Source organism: Scomber scombrus, chromosome 15, assembly GCF_963691925.1.
Source record: "Scomber scombrus chromosome 15, fScoSco1.1, whole genome shotgun sequence".
Lineage (NCBI taxonomy): Eukaryota > Metazoa > Chordata > Actinopteri > Scombriformes > Scombridae > Scomber > Scomber scombrus.
Window position 1 is genome coordinate 8,863,586 of NC_084984.1, and position 16,822 is coordinate 8,880,407.

The 16,822-nt window shown below is 40.0% G+C and overlaps 1 protein-coding gene across 3 annotated transcripts in view; it reads right to left on the bottom strand.

Annotated features, from left to right (window-relative positions):
- dab2ipb (DAB2 interacting protein b) overlaps positions 1–16,458 on the bottom strand; it is a 99,411-nt gene extending 82,953 nt beyond the window's left edge. For 2 of the 3 annotated variants that reach the window (XM_062434445.1, XM_062434443.1), the window contains exons 1-2: positions 15,810–16,458; positions 2,232–2,353 (exon numbers count right to left, since the gene is read on the bottom strand). In XM_062434445.1, coding sequence (XP_062290429.1) covers positions 2,232–2,353; positions 15,810–15,933 — 246 coding nt within the window. In that variant the 5' untranslated portion in view covers positions 15,934–16,458. The remainder of the gene's footprint in view (positions 1–2,231; positions 2,354–15,809) is intronic. The other variant, XM_062434444.1, reaches the window with a different exon arrangement.
- Positions 16,459–16,822: the final 364 nt, after the last annotated feature.

The following is a 16,822-nucleotide window of genomic DNA, read 5'->3' on the forward strand; positions in this document are numbered from 1 at the left end:
ACAGTATAAAAGCTGAAACTGTGTGTTGCTTGGGACAACGACTGTGTGTCCTTCTCCATGCTGGCATGTACCGAATAAAGAGAAAGATTCATCACTCCGTCATCTGTGATTCTTCAGAGAAACTTGTAGTAAAAGATTTCTACTAGGAGACATTGAACTTAGTCTCTGCAAAGAACATGAGAGAAAAAACATTTTGACAGATTTAGCTCAAGGCCTAGGAGGGGTACTTTAGATGTCACTGCAATTCTTTTCACTGGAAGGAGAAAAGTGAGGAGTGGTTTGTCATTGCTGAGAGTGGGAGATGCAAGAGAGAAGGAGGAGAAGACTACAGCCTGCCTGCATGTCTTCCTGTTTGCATAGTTGTGTGTGCCACTATGCCTGTATCCTATATCGTTCCATCAATCTTCTTACTGTATTTCTTACGATTTTCCAATAGTATATGATTAAAATTAATTAATTAAAGCAGAAACTCAACATTTTACTTAATGATTTCAACAAAAAAATGATAAAAAAGTTAGTTGGTAGACCTAATTGGCTGCGTTATCATAAGAAACCAGAAGGGGGCAGTATAAGGAAAAGTGTAGGAAAGGGTCCAAAGTTGTCTGGGGAAGTTTTCTTTGTGCAAGAAGTCACTGCTGCCTAGCAATAAGCTGACAGAAGTAAATTGAAGTGGTCATGTGATGGAGGCGTGATGACTTTGCTGCAGTGCTCCTCCTCTCTTTCCCTCCCCTGGAGAGTATAAGGAGCTGCTTAAGAGACACTTAATCAATATTTAGCCCCTCCATCTGACCCTTTCTGTCTCCAAGAAGCTTTCTTTTTTTTGTTTTGTTAGATACATCAAGCCTTATCAATATAAAAATTAATATAACAAAGAAATGACTCAATTCAGTCTCTGTCAAAAGAAACAACACCTCTAAAACATGATAAATCTGTCAGGGAGACAATAAAAGACCAAACACATTTATGCACACACACTCAGACACACACACACACAGCATGTAACAATTCATAATCCCTGGAAACACAATTTCCGCTGTTTTATATGAACAGATGAGACTTCAACCATCTCTAATCAAATCCCATCCACCAAGTTGTGGGAATTTTATGTGTCGACTTTTAAATGCGCCACTCTTAAAATCAGCTTCAACCGTTTCAAGTCATGAAGCACGTTATTCTCACTCAGCAGGTGGTCCTGCACCAGTGGATCCAGCCTATTTGTTTTTTTATTTTCTGTGGGCTTTGACTAAGCTCAAGAGACTTCCCAATTTGTTCTTCTTCTGTAGTCAGTGAATACTATTTTTTGCTACAATGTGGCTGATGATGATGATTAAAAGGGAATTAAAAAGGAGGAAATGAAAAAAAATGGAGGAAGTGTATAAACTGAATAAAGTGCTTCATGACTTCTATTTTCAGAATGAAAATAATGTCTTTTAGCTCTTAACTTGACCCATTACTTCACCTGCAAAGCCATTAAAAATGCACAAAGTTTGCAAAAAGTTGGAGGATTGTTTATGAGAGATTGAACGTTCACCTCCGGGTCGTCATCTCCCCACTCATTATTTATTAATGGGAATATGCACAGCTAATTACTAATTAGCTTTAAATTGATGACTCATAGCGGAATTTTTTGCTTCATTAACTGACTGTTTATCTACTGAATTAAACATGGCAGAAAGCATACCGGATTTGAATTAGAGCAAGATGACAGACAAAAGACTGCTCCGTGTGTGTGTGTGTGTGTGTGTGTGTGTGTGTGTGTGTGTGTGTGTGTGTGTGTGTGTGTGTGTGTGTGTGTGTGTGTGTGTGTTTGACAGAGAGGAGGAGAGACTGTGTGCTTAGCAGTGAGTGAGTGACTGTGTTGTGCGTGCACAGGTGTGGGAGTGGGAGTGTGTTGGCTTACTTGAAGCATGTTAACATTATTCAGTGTGAAATGGAATGGAAATACAAATTCACACAGGATGTAGAAAGACGGTGCAGCATAGAGTAGTGAACCTAAACCCATGATGTGTAGATGTGTAGACGACGCCCAACATCAAAAGGACCCCTTCCAACGTCTGAAGTAAATGAGTTTCAGATTGGCTTGGGTCCATCTTGACACCAGACCAGGATCCTGTAGACACTGATCTATAACTAACAGCCTGTTACGGCAAACCAAAGCGAAGGCGGAGACAAAGTCATAGAGTTTAAAACAAATAGAAAAGACGGAGACAGGACATAAAAAACAAACTCACAGTACTCACGGTGACTCTGAAAGGTGTGGTAGCGGTGGATGTAGTCTCCATGGTGGGTGTAGTTTTGTCTGAGGAACTGCCTGGCATGCTGCGTCGGCGTCCTGTCCTCTCTGGAGGAGACTCTGCAAACAGAGAGAGATCTTAGAAATTGCAAAATTGGTACTTGAACTGTGAAAAATATACTTTTTTCCTGCTTATTTTTTGCAGAGGATATTGATACCACTCCTGCGCCTCTCCATTAACTACATAGCTAGGAGCTTAGCTTAGCATACAGATTAGAAGCAGTCATCTCTAAAGCTCACTAATTAACAAGTTGCATGATTCAAACAAACAGGATATAATGCGTTAATTAGTGATATTTGAGCTTGGACAGAGTCAGGTTAGCTGCCTCCAGTTTTAATGCTAATGTAAGCTAATCACCTGCTAGCTCTCTGCTCACATTTAGCATACAGATATGAGAGTGGTATCAAGCCTCCCATCCAACTCAAATTGTTCCACATAATTTCAAACTTCAAACATTTGAGCATTTTCAATTCTACAAAGCACACTGTGTGATCGGCTGTCAGTGTGTTATCACTCTCAGAAGCTCCAGTCCACTTGATCTACCTGTCTGCACGCTGTCTGGGGAATACAGAGCACCCTGAGGAAACTCACACAAAGACAAGGAAGAACATGCGAGCTCCAAACAGAACTTTAAAATGAGCTACAACATTGGAACACAGGCAGAGCTTTGATACTGTAGAAGTACAGTTTAGGGTGCCACATACACTTGGACTCAGAATGGAGAGACCTGGGTTTAATTTCAAACTCAAGACGTTTTTGTGATGCAATTAAAGATTGTAAATGGGTGAAAGTTGCTTAAAAATGACAAACCCAAAGACTACGATGTTTAAAGCATTCAACAACTTCACCTTTTGACTTTTTATTTGATTTGATACAACGGACATACTTCCTCTATTCCTCTATGAATATATCTATAGCCTGTATAAGGAGTAAAATATGCTTGCCTTTGCTTTCGATTCTTGATTATCCGATCCTTGCCCTGTCTACCGAACTTGTCTGCATGTTATCGTTTTATCTCGTGTGTGTGTGTATGTGTGTATCAAATTCTTCTCTCTTCTTCTCTGTCTGAACCAGATAAACAGTGCAGCAAAGTATCACATCAAGATAAAAGTGATATGAAAAAGCTCTGGAGTCAGAGAGCGTGGATAAGTATGTCAAGGAACAAATCTGGACATGTCCGAGAGGAATGCGAGTGATGTTGTGCATGCAAGTCTCCGCAGATTTCAGATAGCCATCAATGCCAGCTCTCAGCTGGTACACAGAGCAAACTAACAACATGTTAGGAAACGGTTGAACTTGCATAACCCAAAATGACGAATGGAAAGTGAATGAGACTCCATTCTGTACATAAATTACAACTTTAGAACAAGTCACTCAAACAAGTCGCAGCTGTTTATAGAACCACATTTCACATAATTAAAGTCCTTTCTAGGTCTTCAGATTTTTTATTTGAGTTACTCAAAAGTGACTCATGCTCATAAAATCTTGGAAGCATCTTCGTGAAATAAATGGGGTCATGGCATGTGAGGAAATATTAGATTATTTAAATAAGACCAATGACTGTCGGCAATAGTGTAAAGTCATGAAATTAGAGTCAAGTATGTGTTGCAGTGTGACTATAAGAAAGATAAAACTATCAGGAAACAAATCCTCCACACACATACACTTCACTCTAGTATATTATGTATATTGGAAGTGTCCACCATTTTATTGGGAACTCCATTTACACTGCTGATTCAATCATCTCCAGATTTATAAGCAACATCCCTGGAAATTAAATACAATTATTGATTAGCCACCACAAGCTAAGCAAGTTTCAAGACAGAACACATCATGGACAGAAATAATGAAATGTGATTAGCAAATACAATCTTCATCCAACCTCAGCATACCAACGATGAGGACATTTTTGATTGTGGCAGTACTCATTACTACAATTGTTTTCATAATTCAACACTTTAAACTAATGTGTAACAAATGGCGCTTTTCCACTACACAGTTCCAGCACGACTCGAGTCGACTTTTTTTTGCGTTTCCACTAGGGAAAGTCGCTGGAATAGTCATGAGCCGTCCCACACAAGAATCAAACCCGGCATTTTTAAATACCGGCAACAGCGTTACAGCCATGCGGCTCAATTTTTTTGCTTTGTGTATGACAAAAAGCCACATACAGCAGCAAGTACACCACTGCCTCAATGTCCTCCATTGTTTATGTGTTTTGTGTCGCGTGTAAAACGAAGTCACAGCAGTTTCGTGGAGCCCACGACCCCGCCCACGTTGAGTAGGTACTTTTTTGTAATGGAAAAGGTCTGTCCTGGAACCGTACGAGTCGAGTCGAGTCGTGCTGGAACTGTGTAGTGGAAAAGCGCCAAAAGTGTGGCCAATATGGCACTACAGCATTGAGGTTGACATTGCTTGGACACCAAATGTTGATTAAAGTATCACTGCATTTTAAATTGATGAATCAATTTTAACGCTAGAAAACAAAGACAAGAGGCAATGAATTGCATATTCTTGTGTAAGTGTTAAATGAGAGATGATATATTCATTTGGACTGTAGTGATCCAATACTGAAATTGGATGGACCAAATATAGCACCACATGTATTTGTGTCTTACATAATATTTGCATTTAGAGCATCTCTAACAGATGAGCACACAACTGGAAGATGTTGTGTTTGTCAGAGCTATGCTGTCTATTGGCTTATCAAGCTGAGCTGTGCTAAATTAGCTGTCTGCTTTCTAACAGGCCTGTTGACTGAATTAGCGCAGACTGTTATTGAAGAACGGATGGAGGAATTGCACTGGCTTCCATCCCAACCCACACAACTCTCAACCTAACATAAACATGGTCGGCAACAACAAACGGCAGACAAACACAACATGTTCTGACACCGAGCAGACGTCTTCTCCTGCAAAATCAAATCTCCGTAATTGAAAACTGGAACCATCTGGATGCTCTGAGCAGTGATCCATTTCTCTGTGGAGGTAAGGAGGATTTGATTTTTAAACTAGCTTAAGTCCCTGTGTCACAGAGACGTACTAAGCCTCTCTTGGTTGAAATATACCAGTTGAGATATTCGGAGAGAAGACATCTGTGTTAGCCTCTTTAAACATATTGGTACATAGAAGGACAAGATACTCTCAGGAGGTGACAGATAGGAGGTGGTCCATGTCAAAGCTGTGTTAAACCATTTCAATGCAGATGTCTGTTCGTTTCAACCTGAGCGAAAAATGTGTGCATAACCTGGAGTTTTATCTGTCTGCTTCAAAAACATAAAGATACAAGAGGAAAAAGAAGAGCGACTGTAGGGAAATAACCCAAAGAACCAGAGTTCATGGTGAGTTCTGAGTTCAGTCAGATATCCATGGCTAAAGGAAATGCACAGTTGGTATTTTGGCTGTTTGGGGTAAGTAACTCATGCGAGTGGCGTGAGGCAAAGCTCTGTCTGAACACATCACGCCAATTAAATATTTACAAGACGTACCTGTTGCAGTGGTATCTGCAGTATTTCTACCAGTCAAAACTCATGTCAGGTAGCTTAAATCTCACAGCAGTCAAATCAAAGTCAAGGAAGTCCAAATCTCAAGTCTACAGCTCAACAGACTCAGCCAAGAGGTCAATCGTAACATCAGCAACATATAACTACATAATTTATACATTTGTAGAAGGGTGACCAAGCTGTTCATGCCTCATCCTGGAGGTTCTGTTTTATAAATGAAAATTATTGGGATTATCAATATATTGGCCTGGAAATGACAACACTTAGGCGGAGTTACTCCAAGCTCTGAATCTTCATTGGTGTAGCTTCAGTCGTCTCATTTAATGACAGCTCTGGATAAACTGATACATGTCATATGAGCTGCTTTTAAAAACTAAACATGCAGTAAACTTTCTAATGGATGACAGGAAATGACAGCTGTGGGAAAGTGGCTCCATGAAAACCTGTTCAATCCATTATAAGAGCACACCATTTAATAAAAAACTGGTATATCAATAGAACATTTAAAATACACAAAAATACTTCATTATAACAAATAAATATGGAGGCATTGAAATATCTGCTGCCACGATTTAATCCTTTTAAATCTGAAAATCATTCATGAGCAAACAGGGCTGACAAGGCAATCATGAAAAATTACTGAATTAAGTCTGTGTGAACTTCTGTGTCTCTAGTCACTGGATTTACCCCTCAAGTCTGCTTTACTTCTTAATGGAAAACTCCCCACTTGTACACAGCTGGCTGCTGGGAGTGCTCAGAGGAAAGCGTGCACACTCACACACACATGCATAATTTTGTTGTGAACTAATTGTTGTGTGAAATTGCAGTGCATGCTTCCGCATGATTTTGCCATCTGTGTGTAATGTATCTATAAATGCATGGAAGATTTCCCTTGCTATAACTGACTCCTGTGTCTGACTCTAACCCCCTAACTAACAGCAAATAGTAAACAGGCATTTGCACATGGTGCTACATCAGATTGAGGCCTTCCATAAAATTTCAATTAAAAGCACAAATTGCCCAAACTAAACCCTGAAGTAAATCATCAAAGAGCAGTTTTGTACTGCATGTGGTGGTGGGTTTCTGATTGTAAACACCTGCCTTGATTAGGCTTTTTCATTATTTGAAGTTCTGTACTGTAAGTGTATGTTGGGAGACATCCAGGATGCAAGGCTGCATTTGTATGGTCAATTAAAGGGTTAGACAGCCCACAAACAACGGCTGTTGTGTTGGAAGATTCAGCTACTAAGTCTGCCTTCAGACCATCAACAGAAGAGGTCAGTAATTAGGTTCCACCTCTGCCACGGGGCAGGATTTTCTGGTGGGCCATTATAGTTTTGTTTATTTGTTTTAATTCATGCACGGATAAGACTGATCTATGATGCTGTGTTTGTGTTTTATAAGAACAAATCTTTTGTGGTGACAAGGCTACAGATGTGAAGTTAAAGCTGTGTAAGAATTCACACATTAAAATGTAATTTCCGGTAGGTTAACTGGATGTAACGTCTGCATCATGCACTGTTCAACCAGCATGGTGCATCCATGGTCTCAATACCTCTCCTTATGTGGGGGTAAGAAAAGGCTTATTTATTTATTTAGTTATCTACAGTAGATTTGTAAATTTTATTGCAAGATTCTCCCTTAGGGCAACCATTTGCCTATCACTGATCTACAGTTTTGTTTTACTGACCTCCTTTCCAATTTATTCCCTTTCCATATATCATGCTCTCTATCCTCTATTATCTTCTACTTCCCCTGACCCTCCAAATTTGCCTCCTTATCACGATCATATCCTTTTCCTTCACAAATTCCCTTTCTTCCCTCCTGATTTATATTCTCTTTAAACCTCCATCTCTGACTTTTCTTATCTTCACAGAATAGTAACATTGGTGCTTTTACTCATCATCTCCTGAATCAAATCAAATTCTCATCTGTCTTTGTACCTCCCTTCCTTTTTATTACGTATCCATTTAAAGAGTCGCCCGCTTCATTTAAGGTTGATTGAAAGTGCTATTGTTATTGCCATAGAAAAAAAAAGATTGCTGCTGTTAACTGCTTCCCATTTTTGTTAGCTTCCCCACAAAGGCATACAACCACCTATTATTCCTCTATCTACCATTTATCCATAAATAGAGTCTGTCTGTCTTCCACCTTCCTCCAGGCCTCCTCGCAGTTGGTTAATGGGACCCTGAAAGTGCCAGTGAGAGCCCTGCGGGGCCTAAAGATCTATCTATCCATCTTTGTATCAATCTAAAGCTTTCTTTCCTTCCTTCGCTCTTCCATCTTTCCATTAACATTCAGTAATATAGGTCAAACTGCATATTTCCTTAGTGTTTCCCAACCAGGCGTGCTCCATCCAAAGACCTGTGCCAGCTAACATTTCCTTCCTCTCTGACCTAACCAGCACAGGATATTCAAGCTTATGAAATGACTGTAGACGAAGGAGGGAGATGAAATATTCTAATCTCTCATATATATCTGGAAAAATAACATATTCAAACATGTACATACATAATGCTGGGCAGCCAGGTGGTACTGTGTCACAAACACTGCTATTAGACAGACAGGCAACTGATCCAAGGGGGAAAAACAAGAATGGTGACGAACATTTGGCATAAAAATGTATTTTTGGTGCGGTTGTGCCAAAGTGCTGCACTGGTAGAATAATAATGATGATTGACTCTCTAAACAAACATTGTTCTTTTGCCTGGAGTGATGTGCTTTATGATCATTTTCATCTTTTAGTGTTCGGGGAGCTGGCTGCGCTAAGTGGCTCTGTGTTACATTAGTAATCATTCTGCTGACGTAGAGTGGGCGATTTCTGTCTTCTTTTTATTTATTCTTTTTTTTTTCTTCTTCCAAACAAAGAATTCCTCTGATCCACTGAAAAGACATATCCATTTATCATAGCACACGTACATTACTACTTCTGTGGAGTGAATGATGTGTACAGTTTAAGCACCTTTTGCAACTTTTCTGTGTTAACTATTTGCATCTGTTGGCTAAATGTGAGTTACGATCATAAATAAAGTTGTTTTTATTGATTACTTGATGCCGAACAAACATTCTGAGTGGATTTTCTTCTTCAAACAATGACTCAGAAATAGTTCCAATATGGAAGTTGTGCCACCAGTTGGACGTCTTTTCTGGGCGTTCTAGCAATGTTGAAATATGTCGTCACCACAAACAGGCCTATACAGGTATTCTGCTAAAGTTTATGTACAGAGTTTGCATTCTGCAGCTTTATACATCCTATATGTCCAGATTAATAACTGAATACGCTACATGTTCTGAAATGGTCTAACCAGCATACTATCTGAACTGCACATCTGTTATACATCTGTACTTGTCCCACTCAAGACAATCTTGATAATAAATTATACATGAACAAACACACAACAAACACATGAGTGTAGCCCACATGTTCAAACACTCAGCAAAACATTGCTTCCTAGTGCTACTAGTAGTCCAAAACTTTGGGTAGGATAAACTACAATTATTCATCATAGTTAATCTCTACTGGAAGTCCTTAAACCTTGGGGCAGAGGGAACAAGCTGCAAACACAACACTGACATATTATCACTTTTTATGTTGATAGGGAGAACAAGTTAGCAAACAATCACTTATCTAACTCCTGAGGGAAATATGTGGCTCTTTAGTGTCTAATTGCACCACTATGTTCACCAGCTAGTCTCTAACTTTGTCTGTCTGCTCCTTGGTGGTACTTACTGTTGCGTGCAGTTTGTTTTTAGAGACTTTTATTCATTATATTATTTGCCTGTTGTGGCTGAAAGAGAGCAGTGACAGTAAATCAAAACAGCAAAGTTGTTGGCAGTAAAACCAAACAAGCTATAAAGCTCTGTAGAGCTGAGGGTAACTACAGGGTGGAGAGAAAATTGTAGGTGAGTTCGTCAGTACGAGCAACAGCTTTCACATACAAATAGTCGTTTGATCCATTGTTAAGATAGACTATTGATTGTAGCTGCTTTAAAGTATGTATTTAAAGAAGGTAGAAATATAATCCATCTTGTGCTCAAGCTTATGAATAGAGTCTGACTACAGGGCCCTGTTATCAATAGCAGCACGTGTCGGCATGTTAAGAAGCCTGTATATACCCTTAGGGCTGAAAAATAGCCTCCATAGAGAATGCAGAGTTCTTGTGTTATGACAGGACGGAAAAAGCGGTGGAGAATTCAAACACACACACACACACACATTCCTCTACGGGCCGATGAAATGCGCAGCAAAAAAATCACAGGCTGTCAGACTGTGTTTACTGTGTTCTCTCTACCTGGAGGACTATCTTCTCTCGGTCCACCCGGCCTCTCATCTTCCCTCTTTCACATATACATCACCTTTCTGTTTTTCCTCTCAAGTACAAGACAACTAGAACTTGTCTTGACTGGCTGATAGTGCCGCAATAAAAAAATAAAAAAAAGCAGCTGCATCTGTCTGGAATATAAAATGTGAATTAACGTCAATCAAAGAACAATCTTCAAGAAAAGATTTATTTATTTATATAGTCAGAAGGCCTAGTCTGATTAGTTGTATATCTGGCTCCCAGCTGGATAGTGAACCATGTAATGGAGGTCACAGTGGAGCCCACACAGGCACATACAGTAGAACAGGCTGTAAAGTTCAATCTAAAAAACATGCTGATGTGTGAGAGACAGGGGAAAAGATAAAGGGGCGAGAGAGAGTATTTCCTTATGTGTGTACACAGAAACTATGATGAGTTAACGTTGAACTGTGAGGACAGCACTGGACTTTTGACCCCTTATATGCAGTATTTACTCAGTGCAGAGATGATGGGGTGATAAAGTAGTGCTGCTCCGTATCCTTTGTAGACATGAGGGTGTAAAAGAGAATCATTTCGGCCTCCAACCGCCACTCCTGCAGATACTGTCAACAGTTGCTTAAATTTCTGCTAAGATTGAGACTTTACCAAAAAACTGACTGAGGGCTGATAAAACAAAGATCACAGCAAGCCTCAAAATGGAATAACAAATGATCTTTTAAATCTGTGAAACATAGTCACCCAGTAAATAATGTAAAGTACATATATTGGCAACATCAAGCAACCCTACACCTCACAGCTCACTCAAGCCATATAGTTTCCACAAAGTAAAAATGTCTGTATTTGACCATGTTCAAGCGATATCCAGAGAAAGAGAGAGAGAGGGGGGCTCTGGCTTGGTGTTTAGCTTGGCACATGCACGCCTTTGTCTGAAGTGTGTTATGGGAAGGACTGGAGGAAGAGGACTGTGAAAAGGAGAGTGGGGTGCAGAAGAAGGAAGTTTGTGTTTGTGCAGAGGGCGACACAGCAGCCACATTCCTGCTACTGCTGACTGAGATCCTCCTCACTTCAATAACAAGCCATGAGTAGACATACAGATACGATATGAAGCAAACGTCGTGTGCGGGCTCGGTGTCAGTTGATAACGTTACCAAATTACATGTGACAGCTTTTTAAGATGTTTTCCCCAAAAGAGCGCAGTGCTTAGAGATGACAGACTCACTTTATTGGCAAAGATGTAGTTAAGATTATCATTTCTGCATGATTTTTTTATATTTGGTCTTCTGGATTTCATAAAACAAAAAAAAAATGTTTTTATTGCTCATCCCTTTTCATAGAATATTTCATTCTGTCCCTAGAACCACAATATAAGCTGGACTCCTTTCAAATATTTTTGACAAAGGTCTGAAAGTAATGTTTTTTTCCCCCCAATCCTTTTCATTACAACATAATTCATTTTCTAACCTTGTAGCATAATCAACTGTGTGTGTTTTTGTACATATACAGTAAGTGCATGTAACAATAACCATGCTTACTTGCACGTACTGTCTGCTATTTTTAGGGTGAGCGATGGCAATGATCTTCTACAGTTCTGCAGCTATTTCTCCAAAACCGTTCCCTGGCTCTGGTTTGTAATCTGAGTGGATATCTATGGATTAAGGGGGGGATTAGCCTGCACCTGTCCCCCTGTTATTGGACTCTTTTGGGTGCTCAGAAGCGCTGCGTCATCTGGCCTATCTCCATGACTCACCGGGGCTGAGGGAAAAGAGGGTAGGCAAGGACACAGAGACTCCCAGAAAAAAGGGACTAAGATCAGACAGTAATCCCAGGTTAAACATTGAGATGACGTGGAGAGTTCTGGCAGTTTCATTTCAATGCTTGATTGCTATATTCACTGTCTCTGCCCTCTGCCTCACGTCTCTGCTTCCTCTTATAATCTCAAATGCATATTGATGACATTTTTCACTTCTCATCCTAAAATACAGAGCTGTCACTTTCTCCTTCCTCTAAATCAAAAATAACCAGAGAATTAGGTTGTCTATTTTGGTTAGTGAAGCCTTTGTTTTAGGAAAACATGACCCAATGTGAAAAAGGATGTTCAGACACAAACTGAAAAAAACAGATCAAAAGGCTTATGGTGTTTTAGAGAAAACAGGAAAAGTGATTCAATTGCTTGTAAAGTTGAGGTCTGTACTTGGCAACGCATCCCTCTAAATCCCATCATATTAATATTTAACGTAGATTAATACTTTGCAAATTATTAATACAGACTTTTTTCCCCATCCTTCCTGTGTTTAGGTGTAAGTGTGACTTAGGCATCGGAAACTGAGTCATTCTTTGTTATTCTGGCCGTGTTTCCCATCTATCAGGCAGACATCTCTCGTCACTTCCCATCAGACACAAACAAACACACACACACACACACACACACACACACACACACACACACTTGGACGAAAATCTGGCAACATCATAAACAGCTTGACAAAAACTAAGCATGATGCAGTGGCATAGATCAGAAGTGTTTCTTGGTAATGACCCACTGAGAACATGATTTTGTGCTATAACTGTCAGTGCTAATGCATTATTGAGTTGTTATTGAGTAGCTCAAACACTTTCTTGCAAGCTGCTGGCAGTAATTCTCTTTAGTGTTATGTGATATTTCAAGTCAGTCATTACTTAGCGTGCTGTGTTGCGTACGGTTGATGCTCTCTCTGGAACCGTCAGTGAGCAGCGAAGACCAATATCTGTTAGCACAGGTGTGTTTACAGGTTAGGAAAACAGACTCACTTCCTGGTGTTTAATCTCTTCAGGCTTATTCTCCTGGACCTGTTATACTGGTCCTGTTATGTCTAAATTGGACCTGCTATAATCCAATGTTAGACTTTTTATTATTCGGTACAATTTTCGTTCTGTGATTGTCTTCCTCCATAATTATGACTACTACTGCCTCTAAACTTCCTCTGCAGACATTTCTTCTGTTTTTTCCTTTTGTTCCTGTAATTTCTTTTCTTTTTTATGTAGTTGTTCCGTGTTTTTTTTTTTTAGAGAAGTCAACCATTGTTGATTCGGGCCTGGAAAGCCCTTTGCGAGACTGTAGGTGCTGTTGAGCTATACTTAAACTTGACTTGACTTGTTTTCCTTTCTCTGACTGCTAGCCTTTTAGCTTAATGTTTTATTAATGATGCATTATAAACTTGGAAGCATTGCAGCTTTCAGATTATATTTCTTTCTGGTTTGATTAAAAGTTAAAATTACTTCAAAGTTTATGTAAAAAAGGGTTTAAGACTGAGTTATGTTAGAAGAAAGGGACTGAATGTAGTCTGTGAACGTTTCCAAAAGTACAGTAAGGCGGGTGTGTGTCTTTATGCATTTTTAACACTGTTTCCAGTTGGTGTTTAGATGATGCGTTGCCAGCTTTTAAGTAAAAATACAGGTCTGCAAGAATAAGTGTGATCAAAGGAGAGGAAGGAACGGCAAGTTATTTGTCCCAGGGAATAACCTGTGGCTTTCTGTGATGCACCTGGAGGAGAGAAAACACAAACTTTGCATAAACACTCCTAAGGGTAGATTCTCTGATAGTGTATAAAACAATATTATGGCAATATGACGTCTCATCGCAGCCAAGTAAGGAATCCGTCAACATGAGGGAGAAAATAAGAGATGAAAACTTAAAAACCATTGAGTTTTTCAGAGACCTAATGTTTCCTCCATGAAGTTTTACTAGAGCTAAGACTGTATGTTTTCTGTAGGAATTTGATTTCAGTCAGCTGAACAGTCATGTAAACTATAAACCTGGTTTATGTGCGTGACAGACTTATAGATTGTTGGACACTCTGGGGCATTGGAAACAAGTGATACATAAATACATAAATGTAGTCATATGATTCATTGTCAAAATAAAACAGCTGATTTAAGAAAGGAAGTATGGCTTCATTCTTAGCTCATCTATTATTTTACTATCTATAAAATTCAGATATACTGGCGACAGGATACTACAGTTCATGTAAATGTGCTGTCTGATTTCCTGCTTTGACCCTGCAACTTGGTTTCCTGTGTATATGAAAATGTACTCACAGCCTTCGTTCCATAGTGAGAATATAGAAATAGCTGATGGTTAACTCATTTCTTTCATCTCACAATGTGTATGTATATCGTCATCTTGCCCAAACCTACAAACATACCAGCAACACTATAAGTGGATCTTAAGTAATACGACTCATGATGTGATTTTCAAAGACAACTGCTCTAAGAGTGTTATGTTCAGCAGCAACTTCAATAACCACTTATCTACTGACTCAATAGTAATTCCTCTGGAGTCACTGCATTAGGACAAGTAAACATCAATAAATTTGGTCCATGGAGTCGCATTATGGTCTCTAGCAAGCATTCATACAGTGGCACGCAGTTACCAGTTTCTGCTACTACAACAAACAAAGAGTGTATTGCTCTTGAAGCGACCTCTCCTTCCCTGTGCCACTGCATTGCTGTGTAGCATGTAAAAGTAGTGTGGAGATCTTGCACTTAACCGCAAAGATCAAGGCAGAGGCAGATTGTGTTTGCATGTTTCTCTTTGTACATACACTCAAATGCATATGTGCTTGTGTATTCTTTTGCGAACTGACTGATACTGAGGGGAGACTTCAAAGCGTCTCTTTCATCAGCTGGAGAAGCAAAGGGAAGACGGACAGACCGAGCACCTACTCTTTGTCTGTCTTTCTCGCATGACTGTGTCTGGCCTTGTCGATAGCTTACTTTTGTCAAACTACACTTACCTACAGAGCAAAATATAATACAGGCAAGGTTCAGTTTCAAAGAGAGTATGTCCGTCTGATGTTTTCTTCCTGACTGAGCTATTTGTCTCCAGAAAGTTTGCATCAGATTTGCAGCAAAACAGCAACAGACACGCAGCAAACTTCTACTTAATATCTTGGTTGGCAAGTTTTAGCGGCTCACTTGGAAGAAAAAAAAATCAATAGCGAGTAGATTTCAGAGATACTTCTTTTCTCTCAATTCGAGTAACTTGAGCAAAGCCTTGGGGGCAGACTTATCACTATAACCTTGCGGTTCAAACACTCCCTGCAGCAGTAAGCACAGCGGTACTGAGATGCAGCAGAAAAGCAACAAAGTGAAGGAACAGAGTGCTCGAGGACATGGACTAACAGAAAAAGAAGTAGTTAAGCAGAGAAAAAAACTGATTAAAAGCTTTTCAGGGTTGCTAAGAAGCAAAATATTCACAGTAAAACGGCCCAAACAGGGAGGAACTCAACAAGTTTACACTGAGCTGTGAGCTGTTCGCTGCTGGTGGTGTGATTCTAAAGTAGCATCACCTTGTGAACAGTGACGCCAAACTGTCATCTCACTCTGTTTCTCACGAATACACACACACACACACACAAGAAAAAAACACATCCCCAACAGTGGATTGTCACCACGAGCTTTAAAAGTAATGTTACCATAAAGAAAAAGTTCTCATATGAGCAATAAAACAGAAGAACTTGAGAACTCTTCTCAGTTACTTTCACTGAGTGTAGCCTACATTTGCAAAGAGAAAACACTTCCACAAATGTGCACTTATTAATAAGAATACAAATGATTCTGTCTCCAAACAGCTACAGTCACAGTATGCTTCTAGACTGTGCTTGTGTCTTGTGGTGTTTACTGGACTAAAACTGCTGCATGGTGAACATTTATAACAGTAGTAGTATTTATTACCCCTGTTGGCAGCCATCCTGGTGCGACTGCGGGACCGGCTGCGCTGACGCTGCAGTCGGGACTTGCCCAAGAATCTGTAGTAGTACGAGGGTCTCCCAGAACCCTTTCTAGTGACCCCTGCCATGGTGCTAATTCCTACTCTGGAGCCCACACAACACAGTGTCTCAGCAGAACTGAAACTCCTCTTGAATCTGGTGTCAGCGCAGATAAGCTCCAGGCAAAGTTCTCATGGACTGCAACTCTGTTTATCACAAACTTCACTTCAGAGTCCTCTCGCAGGCACTCAGCTACTTAAGTCCTCTTGTGTGTCAGCGTCAAATCCAGTCCATTGTCAAAGCGTCTCCCATTGGAGTGAGGGAAGATCAAACCATCAAACATCCACTTCTGTTCAATGCTTGAGTCCTGTCCCACAAGCTCAGTGTTCTGCTCCACCTTTAAACACTCCCCCTCAAAGTTTCCCACAGCGAGATCCCAGAGGCATTATCCGGAATACTGTGTGAGTGTGTATCCTGACTGACAGGAAAGCTGTTCCTGTTCACAGTGCCAGAGTGCACTAAAGGAATTTTATAGAAAGACAGAAAGACAGTCCCTCTGTTTTATAAAGCATTAAATGGGTTCCTTGTAACACAATTATATACATCCACAAACACTATCTTCCACTCCTGTGAGTCTGTGTGAGTGTGTGTAACAAAGAGAGAGTATACTATGGAGTTGAGAACAAGAGGAGAAAAGTTTGAGCTGCATAGAAAACATGTGTAGATACAAGGCTTCAAGTGGAATGGAGTTTACAAGGCAGGTGTCAGATTACAACTTGTTTTACTTCCACCAGTCAGTCAAACAAATCTGTTAAAGATGCAAAGATAAAACGGCAACTCTTACAGTAAAGAAGTCTTGACTTCTTTGAAAAAATGTTACCATCCCCCCCACACTGCTATTGACTCCAGATCCAATCACATTCCAGGTTTTACAACATGACCACTTTAAATTGCCTCCCTGGGCCAGAAAGGGATGGC